Source organism: Podarcis gaigeae, assembly GCF_964106915.1.
Source record: "Podarcis gaigeae genome assembly, chromosome: 10".
Classification (NCBI taxonomy): Eukaryota; Metazoa; Chordata; class Lepidosauria; order Squamata; family Lacertidae; genus Podarcis; species Podarcis gaigeae.
In genome coordinates, this window is record NC_139686.1 from 40,281,697 (window position 1) to 40,308,712 (window position 27,016).

At 40.9% G+C, this 27,016-nt stretch overlaps 1 protein-coding gene across 6 annotated transcripts in view; it reads right to left on the bottom strand.

The window, feature by feature from the left end:
* The window catches only part of ACSS3 (acyl-CoA synthetase short chain family member 3), a 67,809-nt gene that overhangs the window by 15,105 nt on the left and 25,688 nt on the right, over window positions 1-27,016 (bottom strand). For all 6 annotated transcript variants that reach the window (XM_083699217.1, XM_083699215.1, XM_083699214.1 and 3 more), the window contains exons 9-13: window positions 25,259-25,362; window positions 15,488-15,583; window positions 12,615-12,678; window positions 6,087-6,168; window positions 5,019-5,141 (exon numbers count right to left, since the gene is read on the bottom strand). In XM_083699217.1, coding sequence (XP_083555343.1) covers window positions 5,019-5,141; window positions 6,087-6,168; window positions 12,615-12,678; window positions 15,488-15,583; window positions 25,259-25,362 — 469 coding nt within the window. The remainder of the gene's footprint in view (window positions 1-5,018; window positions 5,142-6,086; window positions 6,169-12,614; window positions 12,679-15,487; window positions 15,584-25,258; window positions 25,363-27,016) is intronic.

The window sequence follows — 27,016 nt, forward strand, 5'->3', positions numbered from 1 at the left end:
GCAGGATTTCAGAATCATGTGATGCTACAGTTCTGGCCTACATGCTCACAACATTACACCTATTTACTATTGTCTGATTGCTGCCAAAAAGAGATGTTTTAGTGCCTTTTTACTGAAATATTTTTTAAGCTGTAACATTTGCTTATTAGCTTGATTAATAAACCTACTGGGAATGCAATATTTCAAATTACAAATGTACATTCGCAGTCCAGCCCATAAGACTGTGTATAAACAACAATGACATTCACCATGAGCAACATGCTGATATAAATCATTTTAGCTACTTTAGTGTACATTTTATTGTTTTGTGGGTCTCCATTTGGAATAATAACATGCACAGTATTTTAAGCTGTAGATCAAACTATCACTTAATGTCATCCTTAAAACAGGAGAGACAGACAGAAAGTTGATACATTATTTATCAGCAAACAACTTTATTGTGCATTCAACAAAACAATCAATTGCCACCCACTGTATGGTAAGCAAAAAAGGGAAATTAAATAGCTTTTTCAACGCCACAAGGGAGGAAGCACTGCAATAAAGCACAATCCACAAATCAACTAATTTAGCCCAAGTTTTCTTTCCCTAAAAATGCAGACTCGGCAATAATAATAAGGCGTCAGTTTACCACCACCTCACACCTGTTTTGCAAGGAGGATGGAGAAGCAATTAAGCTGTAAAAATAAAAATAACTGTGCCCCTACCTTCCCCCTCAAGCAGCGAGAGCTTTGAATAAGTTTCCTAACACTTCTTTAAAAACCAAAAGTTCAACCTACCTTAAAGTGGCTCTAGGACACTTTCTCCTAAAAACTGGATCCAACAGAATTAACACAGAAAAGAGAGAAAAGGTGGGTCTCTATTAAATAATGCTCCACTAAGATTCAGACCCCATACATATATATCCATTTTGTGATGGTATGAAAGGTACCAGGAGTGGGGTTGAACAGTGGTTAGCATGATGGTCTGTTTTTATGAGTGCTCCAATGTGCATAGATACTGCAGGCAGCTCTACACAGCAGGCAAGCAAAGCTCACATGGGAAGGAACTGTCACTGGGTCTAAATTATCTGGCCATGTTCTTGGAGTAGCATGTGATGGTATTGAAGGGAGGTGCTTCCACATAATGCATGGGTTCAACTTTGCATTTATTTCATTAATAAAGTTATATCCAGCTTTTCACCATGGAAGTCTCAAAGAAGCTTACAGCAATATGATACAGTGGTACCTTGGGTTACAGACGCTTCAGGTTACAGACCCCGCTAACCCAGAAATAGTACCTCAGGTTAAGAACTTTGCTTCAGGATGAGAACGGAAATCACGTGGCAGCGGTGTGGCAGCAACGGGAGGCCCCATTAGCTAAAGTGGTACCTCAGGTTAAGAACAGTTTCAGGTTAAGAATGGACCTCCAGAACGAATTAAGTTCTTAACCTGAGGTACCACTTTATACATTAGACAAAATATGCCTGGGGAGCAGATTCTTCCCTGCTGCCTGGGAAACCGGTACTCTTAATTACTCCCTTGTGGTGTTCTCCTCGTTGTGTACTCTTTGTCCTCCATCTGAACATCGTTTACTTTAATTTACTGTCTTGCTTGATGTGTTTCCTTTATTGACTGTTTTAAGAATTTTCAGCTTGACAACCTGACTATTTTTTCCTGATCCTCTTTTGTTTGCTGTTTCTATGGCACCAATTATTGATGCTTCGGATTCTTCATTTAACTCTGTTTCAACATGTACATTTGATTTGTCTTTCTGCTCCCATTATTCTTCCCCAGGTCAGCCATAGATTACTTCTCAATTACGTTTTCCTTCATATATCACGGTCCTGTGCCGTTCGTCATGACTTCTCAATTTCTTATCTATACGCTTCACACACCCCCTTAAATAAGCAATCTTATTTATCTTTCTCGGTTAATTCATTCTGTTGCTGCTGCTTTGGCTAGTCACTTTTATTCCCTTGCTAATTCACTTCTTATTCCTCATTTTCTTTCTTGTCTATTTTTATCTCTTAGCTTTTGCACATGCCTTTGATAAAGCAGCGCAAGTTCATTCATGAGTTCCTTCTGATCAGCTCTTCTTATTTATCACCATTTGTCACAGCCTCGTGGCTGTTTTCTTTCTTTTCTGCTCTTCTTCTCTTCTACTTGTTTGCTCAGTGTCATGCCTTCATGTTTTCTAAGCAGATTGCTCACTTTCTATTCTTCCCTTTAGTATAATTCCGAATCTTTCTGTTATGGCTTCTAGCCTCATAGATGACTTCACTGGGTTTGTCTAATTGCCACCTGGTTTCTCTCCTTTGTTTCCAAGCAATGTGTATGCAGTGTTTTCTCTCTCAAAGTCTTGATTATCACTACACTTTTGTTGTTGTTTAGTTGTTTAGTCGTGTCCGACTCTTCGTGACCCCATGGACCAGAGCACACCAGGCACTCCTGTCTTCCACTGCCTCCCACAGTTTGGTCAAACTCATGCTGGTAGCTTCAAGAACACTGTCCAACCATCTCGTCCTCTGTCGTCCCCTTCTCCTTGATCTTTCCCAACATCAGGGTATTTTCCAGGGAGTCTTCTCTTCTCATGAGGTGGCCAAAGTATTAGAGCCTCAGCTTCACGATCTGTCCTTCCAGTGAGCACTCAGGGCTGATTTCCTTAAGAATGGATAGGTTTGATCTTCTTGCAGTCCATGGAACTCTCAAGAGTCTCCTCCAGCACCATAATTCAAAAGCATCAATTCTTCAGAGATCAGCCTTCTTTATGGTCCAGCTCTCACTTCCATACATCACTACACTAGGTCCTTTTTAATGTAGTTTTCATTCATTTGGCTTGATAAACTGCCTCATCTTCACATTTCATTTTTACTTTCAATGTATATTTTTTCTGTTCTTTGTTATCCTTCAGTATTTGAGGCTGCTTTCTTTTTGTCTGGCTAATCCTGTTCTATTCTTTAATGGTTTTCTTATCTGTCAATCATGGGTTGCTATGAGTGCTGTTTTTCACCCTTGTCCCTTTACTTTTGGGTGTCCTTCATGGTTCAAGTTTCGCTGTCTCAGTTCCTGCATCCATTCCCCTAGCACTGATTATCATATTTAGGTAGGTTCAATTCAGCTGAATTTCCCTGCTCCAGATGACCATCACCATATAAGAGTTTTCTCCCTCTTTGCTGCCTATTTCTTCTGGGATTTGAATACAGTTCCTTAAACTATCTAAAAATAAGTTTATTTGGTTTTCCCATGTTGGTTCTTGATTTATCTGTTGCTGGTGTCACTCCAATATCGCCTTCTCTCTGGAATCAAGGTCGTATTGTGTGGTTCTTCTCCCTTCTAGTAATATTTCTCCTAAAATATCACTCCCAACATCTTACTAATACTAATATCACCCTTCCACCTGTTGACACAGCTCATACTTTAATTTTATCTTGTTTGGATTACTGTAATGATTTGTTTACCTATGTCTCATCATAGGCCCTTTATTTCATTCATTCATCTGCTCTAATTATTTTCTATGCCTGGAAGCATTGTTGTGTTGCTGCATTTATTCCCTTGGCATTCATTACCCTATTTCTTTTTCCGGATTCAGTTTACTTTACACCTTTTCTTTCATTTTACTATTATTCAAGTTATTTGGAAATAAGACAGTATATAAGTCCATGGTGAACCTTAGTCCCCCACCCCCAGCCTGATTAGGCCTGCCAAGACTTGGTGGGTGGTCCACTAGGCCATCTCAGACAAACCATGCCAACCTTTCCCATCATATATGATGCCAGGAACAAGAAAGTTCAAGCATCAAAAAGTTGGTACTTTTTGAATTTAGCTCCTTTTTTCTGTGGCCTTGCACAGTGACATTGCAAGGTGTGAGATTCAAAAAGTGCCAAACCTTTTGATGCAAAGGAAGAATCAGGAACACTCTTAGGTCACCTCCATGCCATGCATCTGCTACCAGGCCAAGTTCAAAGTGTTGGTGCTAACATACGTGTCAGGACCAGGTTATCTGAGAGACCAATTTACCCCTTATATACCTAGCAGATCCCTGTGGTCTGTGGGAGAGTTTCTCCTGTAAGTTCCAAAGATCCAGAGGCCTGCTCTGCAATAGGTTGGAGCAGGGATTTCAGTGATCTATAGAATAGCATTCCTGTTGAGATATGAACAGGTACCCATGTATCTGCATTTTCCAAGAACAAATAAATACATTTTGATTCTGGCAGGCTTTCTCAGCAGGATATATGGGTCTTTGCTCAGAGATTTAGTTTTGTCTTAAATGTATCTGAGTTTTTGGGCTTTATTGTACAGTCCCTTCATAATAAATTGATGGTGATAATACATTTGAACCACATATGTTCCACTTTCATAGTCATTACTTCCCCCAAAGAATCCTGAAAACTGTAGTTTTACCCCTTAGAGAGCTACAACTCCCAGCACCCTTAACCAACTACAGTTCCCAGAATTCTTAGGGAGAAGCCACGTGTTTTAAATGTATGTTGTGGATGTGACCTTAGTATGCTTCCAATTCTTTATTAGCAGACACAGCTTGAATTCAAGTCTTATCAGCACAGGAAAAATGTTTATTTGTAGCATGGAGGGGAGAGTAAGTTAAGTTACTTGACATCAAAGTGACATCAAGTGACCCACAGGTAGGTTTTTGGCCCCATTCCCCTGTCACAGTGGCCTGCAGACAGTGAGGGAGCTCAGAATCCAGTCCCTGGTATCAGGGCTTTCCTGAAGTTATGAAGTTGCCAATGTGGACCACAAATCACTCAGATAAGTTTCAAAAGAACACACCTTTGTGCTGGATAATACAAAACCTTTTGTACTTCGTTAGTCAGATTTTTAAAATGTATGCCACTGTTCTTCTCGCTGTTAAAATGCCTAGGGGCAAGAACAGGGAGGACACAAAAGTGACTTTGTACACATTACCTTAATACCATTCATAAGCAGCAGCAACGTGGAAACATCCTCCACTGGTGATCTAAATCTTAGCTGGAGTTTTAACATGTAATTTTAAAGCATTTTTACAGACCGCTTTGCATTTACCTCCTCAATTGCACCTGCTGAAATCCTATGACCTGCAACATTGATCACGTCATCCACTCGAGACATCACATACAAATAGCCCTCTTCATCCATATAACCTGCATCCATAGTATTATAGTACCCCTGGGAGCAAAAGCAAGAGGAGAAAGGGAAAAAATATATCAGAATATTTGAGATCAGTAATACTTTAAAAAGATGTTTATTGCTCATTTTATTGATGTTCCTTAAATACAGAAACATCAACAAAAATTACCAAAGATCTAGACCACTTTAACCACCATTCCCATCCTTAGCATTACTCCAAAATAACCCTAGGTTCCTGTCCAGTCTTTACAGGCCACATCTCGTATAGCAGCTTTTCCGCAAAACAACAGCTACTAATCTTGACGGTGATGTTACCTCTAATACTGGAGATAAGCCTCTGAAATGCACTCATGCCACTCTTGTGGGCTTTGTGTAGGCATTGGGTTGGCCACTGTGGGTACAGAAGGCCAGACTAGAAAGGCCTTGGACTGAACTCTTACGTTCTTAACAGTATTGTGTAGAGCTGCTTAGCACATGCCTTGTTTGCCTCATGTGCAATCTCCATAGAATCATAGAATTGTAGAGCTGTAAGGGACCACTGGGGTCATTCCTGCAATGCAGGAATCTTTTTGTGCAGTGTGGGGCTTGAACCCACGACCTTCAAGGTTAAGAGTCATTGCTCTACCGACTGAGCTATCTCACCACGCCAGCATTGCATATCCCATAGGAAGCCAATTGGCCTTTAGTAAGGACGTGTGGAAGAGTAATAGAAGAATATGCAAACATGGGCATGAATGGGATTCTTACACTACAGTGCGCAGCATTTATGGAGAAGGGGGGTGAAAGTATTTCTTGAGCATTACAAAATATATCTATTCTATTACATAGGGTAAGCAACACGCTGACCTCCAGTTGCTTTGAGAAGCCATCAACCCCAGCCAGCATGGTCAGAGGGGGAAACAGCATGCCAAAATATGGCATCGCTTCATGCTAGAGAGCCAAAGATAGCTTACTACATATTTAGTTCATTTTAACTCCTCTTACTGGAAATTTCTGGAAGTATATTTCCTTGTACAGATCCTCATTTTTCCAAAGGCCCAGAAAGGCTCCTGGAGGCAAAGGCAGCCTGTTATTTAAATAAAAAAGCAAACACAAAGACACAAAATTAAATTGGAACAAGGCGATCAAGGAGAACAGATCGTTTTTACAAGATTATTACACAATGGCAACTAAAGGGTTGTTTTTTTAAAAAAAAAGTCATCTCCTGAAATGTGTTGGAAGGGTAGAAGCCAAAAGCAACTATCTTTACAAGTCTAGTGGAGCTGGTCAAGGACTGAAACATTCTGATCAAGAATATGAAATATTTATGTCACACATGTAGCTAATAATCAGTTCCAACCCAAATATTTAATTTTTTGCTGCTCAAGTCAGCTCAATACTTTTGGAAGATACAGGGATTTACTTTGTTCCTTCCCATAATATTAAAAACAGAGATGGGGACGAAATCTATTTTTAACAAATCCATTGCACAAATTATGGTAACTTCTTGTACTATAAAGACATTCTCTTATCATAAGACACAATGCCCACCGTTACAAATCCTGAATATTATCACCTAATGTGCAAGCTAATCAGACACTTATAAATCTCCCAATTCTATGTACCTTTTTTTGTACTGAATCCTCAATTTTAATCTGTGTAAAAACACCTATACCTATCACACCAGTGTTTATCCTAAACTGGAAGCGCAGCATTATGGTGGGGGGGGGGGGGCGGAGAGAGAGAGAGAACTATAATTAAGCATCAATTCACCATTCACAATATTATGTGTTGGTTTACATTTTAAAAATAGTTTAAAAATAGTTTAGTTGTTAACTAAAGGAAAACAGATGTTAAAATATTACAAATACAGTGCTCACAGAGTCTGCCAACATGGAAAAATATGACTACACCTGCACTAGATGTAAACTACATGTGAACAAAACAAGCAGACTGCTTAAAACCGATGTGTCTCTGCATGCAGGTAATAAGCCAATTGTCAAGAACAAAGATGAGCCAGACCCACTAAGCATGGTCAACTGTCTCTGCATGTTTCTCAATATGCTCCCAAGAGCTAGGAGCATACATAAGCAACATGATTTCCCAGAAACTGCTTAGTGCTATGGGTATGTGTGAGAGAGGAGCCTCTCAATTCCCCATTGGCTGTATCCTGGGAAGAGTCCCTAGGCCTGGCAAGAGAGGTCTGGAGGGCTGCGATTCAGGTTCTGGGTCTGAGATGCCCCATCCCTACCATAAAGAGCTGGTGGCAGTGACTTCCCTTCTCAGGTACAGCCCAGGAGAACTGTGTTTAGTTAAACTTGCAAATCCTAGTGCAAAAAGAGAGTGGCCAAGCTCCCTTAGCCGAGTACAGTGGTACCTCAGGTTACAGACGCTTCAGGTTACAGACTCTGCTAACCCATAAATAGTACCTCAGGTTAAGAACTTTACTTCAGGATGAGAATAGAAATTGTGCGGCGGCGGCAGCGGGAGGCCCCATTAGCTAAAGTGGTACCTCAGGTTAAGAACAGTATCAGATTAAGAACGGACCTCCAAAACGAATTAAGTTCTTAACCCGAGGTACCACTGTAGTTAAGTGACAAAACTTCAGAGGCACACTTTTTGTGGTAGAGGGCATGAGAAAGATTCCCATTTATCTCAGCAAAAAAGTGAGGGAGGGGAAGGCTCCCCTTGAATTCACTTTTCTGTTTGACACTGTCATAAATCAATGGCTTGCAAACAGCATCAACTGATGTTTTCCAGATAACCCATCAATATTCTTCAAACTTCCTTTAACAATAACAGCCATGTTTTTTATGACCTTAGAATTTGTTGTAGAAAAATAGAAGGAGATGTCCCCCTAAAAGGGAGTATTTCTTGGGAGTATGTTACACTCTGCCTAAAATCTAATTCACCGCCACAAAATAGAGACATAGGTAATGATAAAAAGCAGAGGGGGGAATAACACTCCCAAGACAACGCAAACTTCTAATCACGAAGGGCACCCAGAGTGAAGTTGGCCTACACTTCCTTAGCCCCCTACACCATGGTCCTGGGCACTTTAGGCTTCCTTTTCAAACAACCCTCTTCTCTTCAACAGTTCACAGTCCCTCCTGAGGCTGCGTTCACATGGCAGCTTATTCCATTTCACTGACATTCCCATTTCTGGCTCCCTTGTCCCCTTAGCATCTCTCTCTGTCTCTTCCCATTCAGCATCAGTCCTCATTTTTCCCCACACTGCCTATTCCTTTCCTAGGGATAGGGAATGTGTGAGGCTTAATCTCAACTCAGGTGACTTTTACAGTCTTTCATAGGAGACTGTTAGCACTCTGCAAATAGCTTCCATCGCTGACAAGTTAGAATGCTTGTGAAAAGCTCTATGATATCATAACCGTTTCAGGCCTCTACAGCCACAGGTTCCGTCATCACAAAATCCCTTAGCTCACTACGGTACCATTACCCACAACCTTTGTTTTGTGTTCCTGGAGCAGTGGGGAGAAGACTGCTTCCAAAGGTGGTTAAATGTTTCAAGTGCTTTGCACAATACTGAAGGATAAGAGCAGGAGTCAGCAAACTTTTTCAGCAGGGGGCCAGTCCACTGTCCCTCAGACCTTGTGGGGGGCCGGACTATATTTTTTTTGGGGGGGGGGGATGAACGTATTCCTATGCCCCACAAATAACTCAGAGATGCAGTTTAAATAAAAGGACACATTCTACTCATGTAAAAACACACTGATTCCTGGACCGCCTGCGGGCCGGATTTAGAAGACGATTGGGCCAAATCTGGCCCCTAGGCCTTAGTTTGCCTACCCATGGATAAGATGTACCTTGGCTGAACTGAACCTTGGGTTCTAATTCAGGCTCAATGGTCAGTTCCCACAGAGTTGAGAATAAAATGTTGCCTAACTTTTAATCTCATGGCAAGATGAATCTGTATTAAATGAAACCTTCAGGAAACAGAAGTTACCTTGTATGCATTCAGGGTACCAACAGGACAGTAATTCATAACCGGTAACATAGTTGCACCATTGATTTATTTAACTGTCTAAAAAGTCCTTGTGACAGAGAGGAAGGACAATTCTCATTGACAGACCCATTAACGATTCCCCCTGGGGCTTTTTTGTTTGGTTTTATTCTGCTCCTTTCAGCTTAGCCATTAAGTAAGAGAGACCATCACCTCTCGGCACACACAGACTTTCACCCGTATGAATTCCAAAAATAAAAATTTTAAAAAGCTGACGTACAATAGAGCAGAAATAAAAAAGGTGTTAAATTAATTCCATCTGGTGATTTGCAACAGGGTAACATCAAGTGTAACAAGAATAGATATGCATACATAACTGAAAATGCAAAAGTTTGTAAGGACATTTTGTATTTAGCACACCGCTTGTGCTAAAACTTAGCAATAGTTAAGTCTTAGAAGAATGTGTCATTACACACACCCCACAAACCCTGATTTTTTTCCTCCATCCATATTTACAAAGTGCTTCTTGAGGTTTCTCAAAGTCAAAATTCCTGCGGCACTATAGACACTAATTGGTTTGTTTAGTGTGACATGAATGTTAGCTTGTAGCAGGAATGAGACAATGTGTGCAGAAAGTGTGGTGCCGGCTATGCTGCAAATAAGGCAACATGACACTTTAAGATTAAGACCTTTCCTGAAATCATCAGAAAATCAACTGCCTGAAAGGCCAAGCTTACACTCAGCATTTATTAGTATAAAAGAAAAGAAAAACCCCACAAAAACCTAGAGATTAATTCCAAAGTTAGCCCAGCATGTTAAAGCTTTGGATAGTAGTTTTACATTCTAACACACACTATACTGAAGTTGCACCCTGTCTGTCAATATGGAGAATTACGGAAAAGCATTATTCCTTAGAACTATTAAACCAGTGTGCTCCTCTAACTACTGACGCTCTGAACATGCAAGTTTTCAAAAAAACACACAAAAAATAGGTGTTTTGTACAACTGCAAAACAAAAAAAGAAGCCGTCTCAGGATAACTTTATTGGAATTAGCCTCCCTTTGAAACACTAGGGTTTGATTACATTTTTTTTTAAGTATCATACCAAACTGGGGGGTTTTTTTGGGTGGGGGAGTACTTTAGATTTATCTAATATTTAAGCAATGGGCAGCATGCCAGTCACTTTGTTAAACACACTGTGTAGGCCTTAATGATAACAAAAAATTAATGCATACAAACATTGCCAGCTATGTTTGACAAGCAACTGAAAAGGTGCAAAAATGTTTTGCATGCACACTTAAACACAGAGAGACTTGCCTTTACATTCCACCTTCTCCTGTGGGGAAAACCAACAAGTATTCAAGTTATATATATATTTAAACTTTGATGTGGGAGCAAGCACCTTCCCCTTCACTGCAAAGTACAGTGCTGTGATGAATTTACTCATCAACAGTAAGAGCCTAGTGGCCATACTTGCATAAAACAATAAACTGGTACCAATTTGAAGCTCTGGTTTATTGCTGGTTTGTTTATCCTGTTTGCACTAGGGGATGAGCAAAGTTGGATCATTCATTCATTCTGTCTGGAAGTCTGGCTTAACATTAAGTGCAAATGCAAGCACTGTGTTTCGATAACAGCCACAGGTGCTTCCATTTGCATGCCTCGATTGGCACATGTGTCAAAAAAGATAAGATGTAAAGCAGCCACAGATGTTGCATTTGTGATCCAACATTGTCCAGACAACTCCTTTAAAAGCAATAATGCCTCCGAGCATTAGTTAAACATGTGCTTTGCTGTCAATTAGCAACAGAAATGCAGAAAATAGGAAAAGCTGAAGCTAAAACAGTGATAATCAGCTGAGCAAAAGGATAGTCCCCTCAAGTATTACCAGCAAATCAGGCAAAAAATGCAGATAGCACGTACCATGGTAGCAGAAGCTTAGTGAGCTCCTAAGGAGAAGCAGTGGAAACTGAAAAACAGGTAGGAAAGCAGAAAAGGAGATGAGAAACACAGCTCACATTGTGTAAAGATGCTATGCAAGATATTATTCTTTCATGAACCTACCAGGTTGGAGATGCAAAATAATAGAATCATAGGCTAATATGAAAGAACCACAACAGAAAAATAATGGGTTGGTTCCTACATAAATTCTGTCTCCATTAGGAGTGTGCATTGTGAAAGTAATTGGAGGACATGAGGAAAAACAATGTCAGAATTGGTAGTCTAGGTGAATTTTTCACTCATAAGAAAATTTTGTTCCTTCTCACCAGATTGTGTGGGGGGAAATTTGACACTCTCAATGAGAGAACATGCCAGAGTCCCTGAAGCACAGACAGAACAATACTGTGCAATAAGCCTGAGTTAAATGAGACTTACTCCCAGGTAAATGTGTGTGGGACTATATGAGTCTATTCATTTATTCATTTCTAGACTGCCCTTCATCCCAATGGTTTCTGGGGCAATAAATAAAACAGTTCACACCAGCAAATACAGCAAAAATCAACATTCATAATGAATTAAAAACAATGAGAGGCAGCAATAGAATTGTGAAATTATAGTGCAGAACAAGCATAGCCATTTAAAAGGCCTGGGAAAGTTAAATGTTTTGACATGACACCAGAAGTTGAAAGGAGCAAGAGCCTTGTTCCAATGCCATGCAGCTTCCACCCCACCCGTCCTGACATTCATGCTTTAAGCATGAGTGTCTGAGCAGAGGAAGTGTATGCATGCAAGCCTCCACATGTCTAGGTTTCCAAAGAACCCTGTGTTAACTAGGCTCCATCTGTAGAAACCTATACATGTGGAGGTCTATGAGCATAGGTGCCCCTTGCTCAACATCTGAAACTGCAGGCAGGGTTAAGGAAGCCATGCAACATCAGAGTAGTTAGTGCCACTGGTGCAGCCAAGTTTGCAATTAATCATGATCAATGCATGAAGGGGGCTTAACAAGTGGGACTTCATAAAGACAGCAACCTGCCAGATTCCCAGGTCTGTACTGGAGAAGACAACCAAGAGCACAGGCTGTGCCCCAGAAATACACAGAGGACCTCCTGTGCTAGGCGGTGGATTATGTTCTCTATATGAAGCCAACCAGCCATAACAATGAGAAAGATGGTACAGTTCTCAGAAGCAGAGAGGAAGGAACCACCACACCCAACACTCATAATTTGAACTAGCTGGAATTGGCCTTTACAAAACCAGTTCTCCCTCTCTGCAATGGCATCTTTCAAAGCCTGGACCTTTTCTTGCAATTCCAATTAAGCTCCCACATGGAATGAGGATTGGCTTTCAAGTATTCTCCAATGGTACTGTTACAGAAGCTGAAACAGATCAATGAAGCAGCAAGCAGCCTCTGCAAAGAGCCCCTAATTGAGCAAAAGAGAGGGAAGTTCGTATGTCAAAAAAAATTGTTTTAACTCTAGAGAGGTAGATGTTACTGGCTAAAGGGGTAATATTTGTGGTCAGTATCAGTAAGTATATTCATTCAATATTCAATTATATCACAGTGTTTTGGCTCACTCCTTCTGTCTACTTTACAGCATTAATCCCTTGAAAGGTTGTGGGCTGCTTACTTCACCACAATATTTCCTAAAGTCTTCGCTTTTACAGCTTGCTTGTCATCATCCAGAATCATCACTGCAAGAAAAAAAGACAAAAGGATTCAGAAAAATATATATTTTTCCTCCCCTCCCCTCTTTACTAGTGTTCAAGACAGAGGAAAGCTTCGAGCTTAATTGCTATGGAAAACACAACTTGAGGAAAGCAATTACAAAACATTTGCAGTGCCCAATTAGGCTATCTTGGGGCTCTTGTTTTTGCAGATCAGACTGAAAAATTAGTTTTAATTTACAAATTCAACTCAGAGGAAGGCTGGACAAAGCTGGAATGTAAATTACCTTTATCAGAGGGCAAGAGATACCTTATTTTTAGAGTGGTTTAAGATGCAAGGCACAGCAACAAGCACAGGCAACTACACAGGAGCTGATGCAGTTTAAAGAGCACTTGGAGGTTATAGATGGCAATTTACAAAAAGTGGCAGTTTTCACCTAATTTCATCTGTCTTTAAAGGTCAAATAGAGCCCAGAGGGTATGTATTTACAGCCACTGCACTTCCTGTCTCAGCCCACAACAGTCACTTCTCCCACTTTTCACTTCATTCCTATCTGCTGTAGAGCAAAACCTTATTTATTAGTTTGGATGTAATGGGAAACTGTGGTTTAAAGTTAACTAGAAGCGCTGAACCCAGTGTGTAAGTGGAAAAGGAGTGTACATGTCCCACATTCATTCTTGACTTAATGCACCAAGTCTGATCTTGTTTCCACCTCATAATTATTGGTTCTTCTGCCAATAAAGGGCAAGAAAACATTGCACTTTTTCAACCTTCCTCTATCCTGCCCTATTTCTTTGTTTTACAAAACCAGTCAACTCTTTCCTTTCCAATTAACTGAGCAATTCTCAGGCAAGTGAAATTGATCTTAAAGTTATCTCAGCCTGCAACCCTGTAATACTTACCTGGTACTAAGTCCCAGTGAACTTAATGGGACTTATGTCTGAGTAAATATGAATAGGAGTACACTATCAATTACATGTGAAGAACAGGTTAATCCCTAGATAATTTTGGTCAAACCATAATTCTAGTTATGAAAATATTGCAGCTTTCCTAATCTTACGGTTGCACATGTTCTGTTCGGTTGTTTTCCTGGCTAGAGGCAGCTACTGCCTTTCATGCTTTATATGGATTCAAAGCCTACATTTTCTACCGCAATATTTTTTTTAAATGCTGAACATTAAAGATAATGTGCTTAGCATTCCTTTCAGATATCAGCCTCTGCAGAAGACTGCCTTCCTGGTATAAGTGGAAATCAGGTAACTTTAAATTAAAAACAGCTAGACACTTGCGGAGCTCAATGGGCATTTGCTTTCACTAAAAAAAAATGTTTCTGGGGATCACTGACTAGACTAGCTAGCAACATCTTTACACACTATAAAACACACAAGTGCTATTTAATGTACAGAGATCAAAAACCAATATCTGAAATGGGGACATCTGTTCACTGCTCATATTCTCAAACAGGGCATTACAGAGTACATGGCAGTTTTGATGAGGACAATTGCCCTCTGATGTCATGGCCTCCTGTGTATGTTTCTGCTGGCACTCCTGATGCATGTACAAAGAACAATATCCAATTTCACACAAGGCAGCTTCCATTTCTCCTCCCCTTGTACTCTCTGCTCTGGAGGGTCCCCCTAGCCAAGGAGGAAGGCTGCAGGAAGGGGTGGGAATGGTCTATCACTCAGAGTTTCCACAATCACAAAGTACCCAGTACAACATCATAAACAACTCTGGACACATAATCCTAGTAGTAGTAGTAGTAGTAGTATACCACGCCTTCCCTGGCGGAACTCAAGGCAGCCTACAGATAAAAACAAGAGCAACTAAAAATGTAGAAAAAGATATTAAAATACAATTAAGCATTGATAAAAATAGAATTAAAACTATATACATATATAAAATCAGTTTTAAATCACTAATAATTACACAATAGAAATAGCATGGCAGCAGCCCTTTAATTAAAAGCAGTCAATTATATGCAGAGGCTGCCCTAGCTTTGCCATAAACAGCAAAATCTACACTCATCAAGAAGCATTTCCACATACAAAGGTGTCTATGAACTTTTGGGCTAGGCTGATAAAACAGTAGCTTTTCCAGTTTCACAAGCAGACCCAACTTGCCCAGGAGGTGGGGTCATGTACAAGGTAAGATTTGTGTTTGTAGAAGTGGCCTCAGGCTTCTGGATTCATCTCCTCCCTCAATTCAGCACTTCCTTGGGCTTCTGTGCCTATAGAACTACTGGCCCACATGTGGCGGCCCATATGGATTGGTTCATTCAAGGTGACTTCCAAGCAGAAAATGGAAGCAACACCCATCCAAGCTACAGTCTGTTATGCCTGCTAGCAATGATGAATATAGGTTATTGCTGCATTAGGGAATTATTGGGGCATGGTGTAATTCCAAAACTGGACAGCAGCAGGTTGAGAACAGGGGGGAAAATGTTTTGATGAGGACTTGTGTGAAGTGTGTTCTGACAAATGGAGATGTTGCTACAGAACAAAAAAAGTTTAAAGTGGCCAAGGAAGCCAGATCAATAATGGGTTTGGTCCTCAGCTGTTAAATACAGCAGCATTTCAGCTTTAAATGTCGTCTTGGTGTTGCACCCTGTGAGGAATCATGTGGTTCTTAGAGCTGGTAAGCTAATACTGTATCATAATGTTATACATGTTATTGTTATTGTTATTGTTCCACCCGTCTGACTAGGTTGCCCCTTCAGATGTCTTATACAAATCAGATGGTTGTTTATTTCATTGACATTTGATGGGAGGGCGTTCTACAGGAATAATAATAATAATAATAATAATAATAATAATAATAATGTAATAACTTTACCATTGTATCCAGGCACCAGTTTTCCTGTCTGTCCTGAGGGAGGAGTTAGCGAGTTTCCTAAGCCAACACAAGAAGCTGTTATTGGCGATCCTGTTTCTGTAAAACAAGAACCAGAACATATCATAAGATCAGTAGTTAATGACTTAATATTAATTAATCAATCAAGCATTTTTAAGACCCACATTATAAGAAAATGTCCTTATATGCAAAGTAATGATAGTTGTCATTATTACAAACAAAATAAGCTCAAACGGAATATATCATTAACCTCCATTTTAGCATTGAGCAGATACCAAAATGTATCTGATCAACGATGTGTGGTTGTGTAGAAATTGAGTTGCTTTTGTCCAATGAGCTTAGATGCATAGAAAACAGCATGTGTGATATATTACTATAAGCAGCCCTTAGATGGCAAGTCAACTTTAAGGATTCTCATAAAACTGGCGCTATTGCCCTAAAGGATCTCAAGGAGACTCATCTGGCCAGTCCTGTGAAATTACATCTCAAGCAGACATCAGTTCAGGAAAGCACATGAATCAAACTACCAATTTCACTTGGCTTCAAAAAGACAACTAAAGAGCAAGCAATGGATCACTGACATGCCCATCTGCTTTGGTGGTAGTGCCAGAATTATTAATAGCTTAAGTGACTCCTGTTAAGATCAGTTTCTCAGGGCTCCTGCAACAAGGAGTTCTTGGTGGTGCAGGGCAGGGCAGGGGAGAAAATATTATGCAAGGATTTAAATTAAATCTCTAAAGCTACTAGGGAATTGAAATTGCTACCTGAAGCAAAGTTTGAATGACAGGTTTTAAGTTTATGAAGTGCAAACTGAACACTGATAAGTATCTGTGACATTCTCATGACAGGTTACAGGTAGGTAGCTGTGTGGGCCTGCCATAGTCAAAACAAAATTTAAAAAATTCCTTCCAGTAGCACCTTAGAGATCAACTAAGTTTGTTATTGGTATGCACACGAAAGGGATCCAGGTGGCGCTGTGGGTTAAACCCCAGAGCCTAGGACTTGCTGATCAGAAGGTCGGCAGTTCGAATCCCTGCTCCTGTTGCTCAGTCCCTGCTCCTGCCAACCTAGCAGTTTGAAAGCCCGCCGAAGTGCAAGTAGATAAATAGGTACCGCTCCGGCGGGAAGGTAAACGCCGTTTCCGTGTGCTACTCTGGTTGCCAGAAGCGGCTTAGTCATGCTGGCCACATGACCCGGAAGCTGTACGCTGGCTCCCTTGGCCAATAAAGCGAAATGAGTGCCGCAACCCCAGAGTCGGCCATGACTAGACCTAATGGTCAGGGGTCCCTTTACCTTTACCTTTATACATCAATGTTGCAGTGGTCACCAACCCCATCCCAAAGCATTTCTGTATTTGTACAGCAAGTCTTCATGCGAGGTTGGAAGTATATTCCCCTGTAAAATGACTAGATCCACAAGGAACCGTACAGAAACAAAGAGGTCTGCCACTGAAATGCTCTCCTGTTTTAACTGATCCGTGGAAAACTAGTTTCAGGAGCTTATGAGCCCACTAAAATTAGCACTTAAATTTATGGTACTTACTATAAAAACCATATCTGCCGTGCAGTACCCTGGGAGTAGAATTATTTCTTGCATGAGTTAGCCTCCTATTGATTTTTCACAGCTGCCATAGAAGTGGATCAGAGAGCCATAGCATTGGTACCCTTAGGTATGTTGAATACTAAAAATAGAACATTTTGTATAGCTAGCTGAAGAATATTCAGTTATAGAGTAGCTATGTTTGGATATCCTTACTATCTAGAGAATGGAATTTGTTTTTGAAAGGAAATGAAACAAAACGACATTGGAGAAGTATGTTGTTTTAGTGAATGGATACACAGCACACTAATTTAGTCTCTCTTGGTACATTTAACCTTTGGGATCTTTTGATTATTGACTCGTGAGGAATCCTGCGAGATTTCCTGTGTATATAGCCTTTAAAAATATGACTTTCAATAATAATTTATTGCCTTTGCTGACAGAATCATTGCTTTGCAGTTGTCGTAGTGATTTTCTTGCCATTAGCTCTCCTGATTTCTGACAGCTTGTATGTGTAACAGAATTAACTGGAGTCCACAAAGTGCTTTTTCAATAGTGATAACAAAGTTACTAATAGTTCTTTACTTGGCAGGCTTTTATCAAGGTAGATTTGCAGAGCAAGAAAACAAGTCGGCTAGAGCAGAGGGCTGTTGAAATTGCTGTGGGAACTACAAAATACCCATTTCACAGAGGAGGACCTAGACATGCTTAGCTCCTTTCTCCAAAACAAAACAAAACATCTGGTCAAAAGAACTACATTGGCCACTAGCCATTATGACTGTATTGTCCCTCCACTATAGGAAAATATGCTTATGTTGTGCTGCAGACATCCCATAGGCAACTGACAGGCCATTATCTGAACAGGGTAGTGGACTATATGGGCATTTGGTCTAATCCAGCAGGCCTATTCTGTTCTTAAAATGGGGGGGGGGGGAGAGAGAGCAATGAGAAATTTACCTTTTCCTATGCCACCAGCGAAGTTGTAGCATAATTTGATTGAGACCGCTGCTGTTTTTCAGCATCATGCTGTTAAGAAGTTCATTAAGGACGATTTCATCCATTCTAATCCCTTGGAATGGAATAATGGTGTCTTTTTCAGCCACACATGATCCTTGCATCATCTGTTAGCCAAACCTGCTTTCTGCTTCACTGACAAAGTTGATATTTATCAGACATCTTAACTAAAATTACAGTAGTGCTTTATTGACGTTCACTGGGGGCCTGCTAACAGCTTGAGGGTTTGTTTTTTTAATGACAAATCTTGAAATGAATTTAGTGTGTGTTTTAATCCTGCTCTGAGTAGACAGGATGGACTGTGCTTTTGATTATGACAATGATTTCTCATTACAAAGTTCTCATTACTTCCATGTTATAAACTTACAACATGGTCATGAAAGAGATGCACCTACAGATTTATGCCAATGGATTTGTAACCTTTGGATAAGGAATCTATATATAAATGACTAAATGCACCCTAAGTAATTAAACAAGTCACTCTAAGACTAGAGGAGCTTGAGGCAGTAACAATGTCCATTAGGTCAAAAGCAGCTATTTTTTACTTCCCTGAAATTGGAGTGAAACTGATGATTGCTGAGACCTATGTACAAGCACTGTGTTAATGTACATGTAAACTATATTAATGTTGGGCACAGCTTTCCTAACCTGAAACAAGGAGATTAAAGCAAAAGAGCTGCCATTGTCTCCAAAGCAAAGGCTGGCAGAGACTAACTATCAACATCATGTTAGTTGTGATGGGCAGAACTACAGCAATTTTAGGAGTTGCTTTATAAACCAGAAGGTTCAGCTATGTGAATTGGTAAATTTAGTCACTCAATGTAACCTTTTTATGTATGTATTACAAAAGTATGCTTGACTGCCATATGTTTGCCTAAATCAGGCATCCCCAAACTTGGCCCGCCGGCTGTTTTGGGACTACAACTCCCATCATCCCTAGCTAACAGGACCAGTGGTCAGGGATGATGGGAACTGTAATTCAAAAACAGCTGGAGGGCAGAATTTGGGGATGCCTAGCCTAAAGGCTTAAAGGAGTCCCACTGGAAACTTCAGTTGCTCAGATCACATTGAGACAAGTGTGAGCTTTCCCTTGGCCCTATCAATTTCTTGAAACCTTATGGGTTGTAGCACAGAACTTTAGTGCATGCTGCAGTTTTTTGTTTTCATCATTCTTCTTGCTCCTTAACTCTCTCATTGAAGCTCCATGTCACCTTCTTTTCCCTTCCTCCCACCTTCCTGTTTCTTTATTCTTGTCTATGTTCCATTCCCCTCCTCTTTGGGTTTCACTTCCTTTTCATCTCTTCTTACTACTGCCTTCTCTCTCTCCCCCTTTCCATTTCTCCTTGCCATTCATTCATCCTCCTTTGATCATTTTCGAGTGCCTTTTTAAGGCCTTGTCCCTGGCTTACGTCTTCTGCCCTTTCCCACTTAAGACTCTTCAAGCTGTGGCATTAGTAGCTTCTGCTGCTCTTATCTCTCTTGTTTGAGATTCTGACCCCTTGGGCAGCTTTTCATGCAGCACAGCTGCCTTCTGAACTGGCCTCTAGTGTAGATTGCCTAAAGGAAGGATTTGGTTTTTTGAATTTCCAATTTGTCCTTGGTTCATATTCAAGGTTCTTTACTTCTTCCTGTGGTGTGTTGAGGCATGAAGACGGAGGCATCTTCAAGAATGGGCAGTGGGTATGGCCTAACAACTGGAAGTTTGCAAGTAAATGGGTACAGTTGGGTGAAAATTCTGAACTTCTTTAATTTTCCAGAATGATGCCATGCGATAATGGAAGAATTTACTACCTTCCAAGAGGAGGCAAAGACCTCCCCCCTAAATTTTACTGCATTGTTGCCAGCTGATTCTGACTAGTAGCTGCAGTGAATATACATCTGGGAAAGGACAAAAACCCCAAACAAATAAGGATTTAGATCGATATACAAATGGCAAAGTAACCGATTTCCAAAACCCCAGCTTATTGACAATTTGACACCTTTGGAAACTAGTCATGAGAGTGGGAAAAAAAAAATCCTTCCAGTAGCACCTTAGGTAAAGGTAAAGGGACCCCTGACCATTAGGTCCAGTCGTGGCCGACTCTGGGGTTGCCGCGCTCATCTGGTTTTATTGGCCAAGGGAGCCGGCGTACAGCTTCCGGGTCATGTGGCCACCATGACTAAGCCGCTTCTGGCAACCAGAGTAGCACACGGAAACACAGTTTACCTTCCTGCTGGAGCGGTGCCTATTTATCTACTTGCACTTTGACATGCTTTCAAACTGCTAGGTTGGCAGGAGCAGGGACTGAGCAACAGGAGCTCACCCCGTCACGGGGATTCGAACCACCAACCTTCTGATCGGCAAGGCCTAGGCTCTGTGGTTTAACCCACAGCGCCACCTGCGTCCCTACATTGATGTATGCACAGGTGTTATTACTAGATGTCGGAGGCACAGTGTGGGCAGGGTGGGCTGTCACCCCGGGCACAGTTTTTAGGGGGGCACATTCCTCACGACACCCTGCCAGCCCACAGGGTGGCACATGCCCTGTTGCCTCCTTTTCATGCCGCCCTCAAGCGTGATTACAGCATATGCACAATTTTGTAGAACACTCATGGAATAAAATGTTTTATACTGTTACCCACTATACAGATTGAGAAAAATGACATCAACGAAATCCTGAAGGAAGCAAAACTATAGTTCCAATCCAGCTACTTTGCTTAAATCGCTCTGGTTAGTTGAAATAAGCAGAATTTAACTTGGGCTGGTTTTCTGGCCCCCCTTTCTGTAGCTCACTTTATGGAGCCTTAGAAAGGGCCTGCAGAACAAACTGACAAATCAAAAGATCACTACAAGAGCAGGCTAGTCACTATGCAGAAACATTCGTCCTTCTGAAGGATAACTCCCTATTGTACAAGTAAGGCTTTTCAAACATAGAGATGGTCATCTGTGTTGGGGAAAATGCAGTTTTATGCTGTAATATATGAAAGGCCGATTCTTCTGTCACATGTAGCATACATTACTGGCAGTTTATATGCACACCTACTGCACAAACCGTCTATCTGCTGTGCAGAAAACACTGCACACCATATATTCAGATCATCTCCAGTACAAAGACCCATGTGTATCTCCGCAGACAGATAACATTATTTATAAAGAGGTCCTGATTGTGCATCATTTTCCAGCAGAGGGGCCATGTGCATGCTCCTTAGAGCCAAAAGGCCAGGTGTTGGCCTGGGAGTCAGGAAGTCTCGCTGAAGCAGGCTGGATGCAGTTGAAGCCCATGAAGCAAAAGCGAGAGGATGTTCCAGGAGCATTAAAGGTCTGAAGGCAGCATCTTTCTGCCTCACTGTGTAAAGCAATAGAACATCTGTCAACTGAACGACTGGATCTGTTTCCTATTGATTGGTCCTTTGCGGTATCCTTCTACATCAGCCAATCTGTGGAATCTGCTAATCAAGCTGAGCAAACCTTATAGGAAAAATGAGGAGTGGGGGGAGGCAACAGGGCATTTTTTTCTCCATTCCCACCCCTACATTCCACCTTAAAATATGGAAGCCCTCCACAGATGATCAAGCTGTATATCCATTTGCTTTTTAATCCAAAAAGTCTCAAACTATAATTTTGTACAGTGGTGCCCCGCAAGACGAATGTCTCGCAAAACGAAAAACGCGCAAGACGAAAGGGTTTTTCGGTTTTTGTGTCGCTTCGCAAGACAAATTTCCCTATGGGCTTGCTTCGCAAGACGAAAACATCTTGCGAGTTTGTTCGCTTTTTTCCTAAAGCCGCTTGAAGAGGCGCAGTTGCAACAGACCGTGCTTCGCAAGACGAAAAACATCGCAAGACGAAAAGACTCGCGGAACGAATTAATTTTGTCTTGCGAGGCACCACTGTACATTTATATCCTGTTCTTCTTTACGGGTCAACCAGGCTCCCTTCTTTCATAGCATGCATGATTCCAGCGCTGCCCCACAGAAGATGTACGGAAGAGGCAAGCAGTCAGACAACTGCTACATTGTAGGCAAGGAAAGGCATAAGAACTACAGCATTCTCCTCCGACTAAGGGAGAAAGAATCACCTTGGAAATCTCTCCCATTATTTACTTCCAGTATGTATCATGCATTGCATAATACACAATCTTTTTTTTTTCATGCACATGATTACAATATGTGTCTCCCAGTTTTAATTCAATCAAAGTATCTTATTAGCTTCCTCTGTTGCAAATGTTTATAATGCTGCACAGTGGACATTAGATGCAAATTGATGTTACAAAAAGTAATTGCATCTCTCATTTACAATTTAATCGTGTCCAGAAAACATTGTTTCTACTTTAGTCAGACTAATACCATAAAGATGAAAAAGACTGATTGGGCTGCTAACTATTTTAGTTGGGTAAAAATTATCTACAGCAGGGATTAGTGTTTTATAAACTGCTTCTTGCCCTCTCTGCAACAAAGGCTCCGCTGTGGCTGCCTTAAATCTTGCAAAGGATTATTCTTTCTATAAAAGAGATTCATGGAGCTTAACTCTCAGTTCCCTATTCTCAAATCATCAGTAAAACCATCTACTTTACCCTAATGAGGACTCCAGTCTCTGAACTAGAAAAAAAAAGTGTTGCCAGGCAACACGAATGACATCAGCAGCCTGTAACATTTTCAGAGGAAATATATAAAACCAGAGGCTGTCACAGCTTCTCTCGCTTATGGAAATAAGATTTAAAAAGTGACCCCTCCAACCCAATTCTTCTAGTGAATCTTAAAATAACTTTTGAGATCAAAATCATGTCTGAATGTGATTTAGCTATTCCTTTCCCTGCAATCAGAGTAATGACATAATGGCTAGGAAGAAGGGCAGAGGCAAGAGGAAGCGATTGAGCTTAAACAGTTGAGAGGAACTGAAGAGATTCCTGATACATGCTTAACTTACATGCAGCATCAGCGACAAGTGAGGTGGAATGGATACAATCCAATCTCACAATTATAATGAATAAGACTGGCAGAGTGTGGAGGGGAGATCTTCAGAGGGATGGGGAAGACAGGCTAAGGCTGAAACTCTACAACTGGCTTAGGTGGCACTAGGGATGGAGGAGAAATTTAATACAGTTTGTACTTAAAGGTAAGCCTACTGATTTCACATTTTCCAAAAATAATTCCCAAACTGAAGCTCCACCGTCCATAAAAGCACAGCCATCCACTTTTCTGAATTTTGTAAAGCAGTTCTTCACTGGGGTAACGTTCACAAAAATGCATATACTAAGGTAAAGTGTTTGTGAATGCATATATTATTGAAAGCAACATTCAAAAATGTGTATAGTTTCTGTGTTAGGCCTCATTCCTCTTTCCTTCTTAGTTTTAAGCTGCTAAATTAAATCATTGTTTTATATAAACCTATATGGATTGTTGTTGTTGTTTGTATTTATTTACTGATGATACTGCTTCATATATATTTGTTTCGCTTAATTGTTCACCCGATCTGTTGTGAACCACCTAGGGCACAACTTTGTGGGAAAGTGGCAGACAGACAAACAGATGATGATGCTAGCTGTCCTTGCTACAGAGTCTATGCAATACAGAAGAAAGAAAAGCACATGTCTGGTAGGAACACAGGTAGCTTTGTCATACCAAGTCATCCCTCTGGTCCATCACTGGTAGCAGCTCCCCAGTATTTTAGACTAGGGATTTTTGCAGGGCAAAATATGTCTGGAGATATTATTATAGTTCAGACAAGAGATAGTAGGGAATTGCAGCCAATATATATTATGCTAGCTGAACTGAAGGCAAAATTATCACAGACACTACTACTAAATCATTTTCTAACCATTTTTTCCTTTACAATTATGGCTCCGCTTTCATCAAAAGTAATCGGGGTGGGGGGGGACAATTCTTCTTTTCACTGAGTTTATGGCTCTAACGTTACACTGCTCCTGTGTGCAGACCACTTGGAGAAATGGGTTCTATCTATCTATCTATCTATCTATCTATCTATCTATCTATCGATTGATTTGCTTCCAGCCAATATATCATCATCAGAAGGAGAGGAGGGATTGGGACTAGAAGACAAAACTTGAAAGTTGGAATTGTTTGGCGAGATCCTGGGAAGGCTCTTCTGCCTCAGTAGAGGAATGGAGATCAAACTGTTGAATTTTCAGGACAGGAGGAAAACGAACTGGGCCCAGCTGCTGCAGGCTGATTGGCACTGAGAAATCCAGAAAGGTGCATCAGCTGAAAAGCAACTCCTGCTGAGCAGAGGGCTGGAGCTGTTTTCTGTTGTGATGACCCACTTTCAGAATTCTCTCCCCAAGGAAGCGTTCCTGGCACCTACTTTTATGTCTTCTTGTGACTGAGTGAATATATTTTTATTTCCCCATCCTTTAATCATCTGAAGAGGCATTATCAGGAATGTTGACAGTTTTTCTTGGGTGTTCTTTTCTTTTGTGTATTGAAGGATGAGAGACAGAGGAATATACAGAGCCCAGTCAGTGTAGCAGTAACAAGACTTTGAACCAACAGCAGCTGGGAGAGAATTTAAAGCACCAGGAAGCAATGGGAATGTGAGGTCTATCTACCGGGGTAACATATTTGCTAAACATTTTAGGATTATTAATCTGGATCCAGATTTCACCTGCAGGTAAGACCAGTTTGGCAAGTAAATGGGAATACCCACCTTTCTATCACCTGGTTTCACCATGAAGTCAGGTGAAGTATCTTCATTTCCTTGTGTGGTTTTTATTTCAAATCAGGTGGGAAAAGAAAGTGGGATTTGCAGCAGCAGCTAATTGGTGGCTGCTTCAAATCCTGCTTTCTTTGCCCGCAAGGGCAACAGAAGCAATACAGAAAGCCCTGCAAGCTAAGTTCCAATCAGTTGGTCGGTGCTTCCAGCAAGCCCCATTTGGGGCTGCATTCACTTTATTAATAAGTAGAATGATGCATGTCTTTTTTTCCCCAGTAGAAGAATAGTCAGATAATTCTCAGTTCCAAAATAAACCAAATAACTCAGTTTTGTGAGATCAGAAACTAGAAAAATAGTAAGAGGGGGCCAAAATGAAATTAGGAAGAGAATACGTTAAATCACAACCATGGGAGTCCATGGCCAAATGAGGAATGAATCCCAACTATTCCCAGCTGTAAAGAGAAATTTACAGAAGAGCAAGAAGCTCCACATATCAATTGACTTGAAAACAAAAACTTTATTCAGAAAGGTGGCTGTAAATGCACAGAACTCACCAGTTTGCCACCAGTGATCCAAAACCGGAACCTTGAAGATTTTCTTGCACCATTCTAACGTATCCACATCACAGCGTTCACCAGCTACAAAGAGTGTTCGGAACCTGTTTCAAATAAAGATTATTTTCAGCATGTCTCCGCAATATAAAAAAGATAAGCACGCTAAGGTAAGTGTTGTGTGCGTGCTTTGAAGAATAAGCTATGGACTTTCCCTGTTGATGAAGCTGATTTAACAGACATGTGAAGGGAGCTCTGAGGTGACTAGCATGTGCTGCAGTTAGCAGAAATAGCTGCAACACTTCTTAGCTGAGAAAAATCCGTTGTCAAGTAGGTTCTCTTCCAGGGGCACGACTGAGACAGGGCATTTTTTCTGCTTGAAGTGAAACAGCAACTTAGCAACCTCCTCCCCAAGAGCACAGAACCAAGACTGGCCAAGTTAATTTGGTGACGGAAGCAGAAAATCCCCCAAACTCCTCTCTGTGAGAGTAAAAACAGTTTAAAAAAAAATAAAAATGAATAACTAACTATTTGCTACCTTTTCAGGACACTCAATATCAGCTGCCTGAGTTGATTGCCCTACTCTTCCTAATGGTAGAGCCAGCCCTACCCAGGGATTCATTGCAGTACCAAATTCGTTGTAAAAGGAGGATCTCCCCAGTGAAGGCTCTCACTTCTCCCTGCTATGAGAGGGGTAGAGAAAGAAGCATACAATAGGGAGGTTTCCACAAACCCTTCATGGTAGAATCCTGGGAGCTAAGCAGTAAACAAATAGGACCATTGACAGATATATGAGAAATGACAATGGCATGCGTCTTACAAATGGCGAAAGACACTTGCAAATTATAAGGAGGGAGACACATAGGAAACCTGTCCATAAAATGGCAGAATAAAACAGAGAAGATGTTATGTCAGCAACTGAACAGCTACAGATGAATTATGCAGAGGAGCTCCCATAAATATTAATTTTTTGTTTGTAGAACAATGCATACTAGGTTTAATGTGATAAAAGGCATGTTCAAACCTATGCAAGCCCATCTCTTCTCTCCTTGCTACAGCATTTTGGCCTCTTCAGCACTTTATTTATAAGACAGGGCCACCTCATTGGCACTTTGGAAGCTACGCAAGATCCTACCTCCACTCTGGTAAACAGAGATGCTGAGGAATCATTACTATTTAAGCAGCAAACAGTAGCCAGAATTCCCAGTATATCTTCTTCAGATTGTAGTATCTGTAATAACTAAATTCCACAAAAAACATTCATAACTAAAAACAGCTGGCCTGTGATGCCTTAAACCAGGTGGGGAAACTATGGCCCTCCAGATGTTACTGGACTAAAGATCCCATGATCCCTGACTGTTGACCATGCTGGCTGGGGCTGAGAGGAGTTGGGAGTTGGGAGTCCAACATCTGGAGGGCTTACAACTCCCCACCCTTGCCATAAAGGGTAACAAAATTTCTGGTATGAGGGCTAGTAGTTTGGGGTAAGTGTAATATTGGTGAGTATCTAAATAATGTGTTAACAAGGATTTATTTAGCCGAGGTTTTGTGTATGTACATTCAACACACTTTCACTTTATTGTTTGGAAATTACAGCTGAATCATTTTTCCCCTCAGGCTTTAATTGTCTGAGGACTGCAGGGTTTCTCATCTGAACATTTTTGTAAAAAACAGATGGTGAGTCATCATATGCAGCCCTATCCAGAGTGTGTTTATATGGGGGGGGAGGGGAGAGAAAAGAGATTTCAATGTAAAATAATG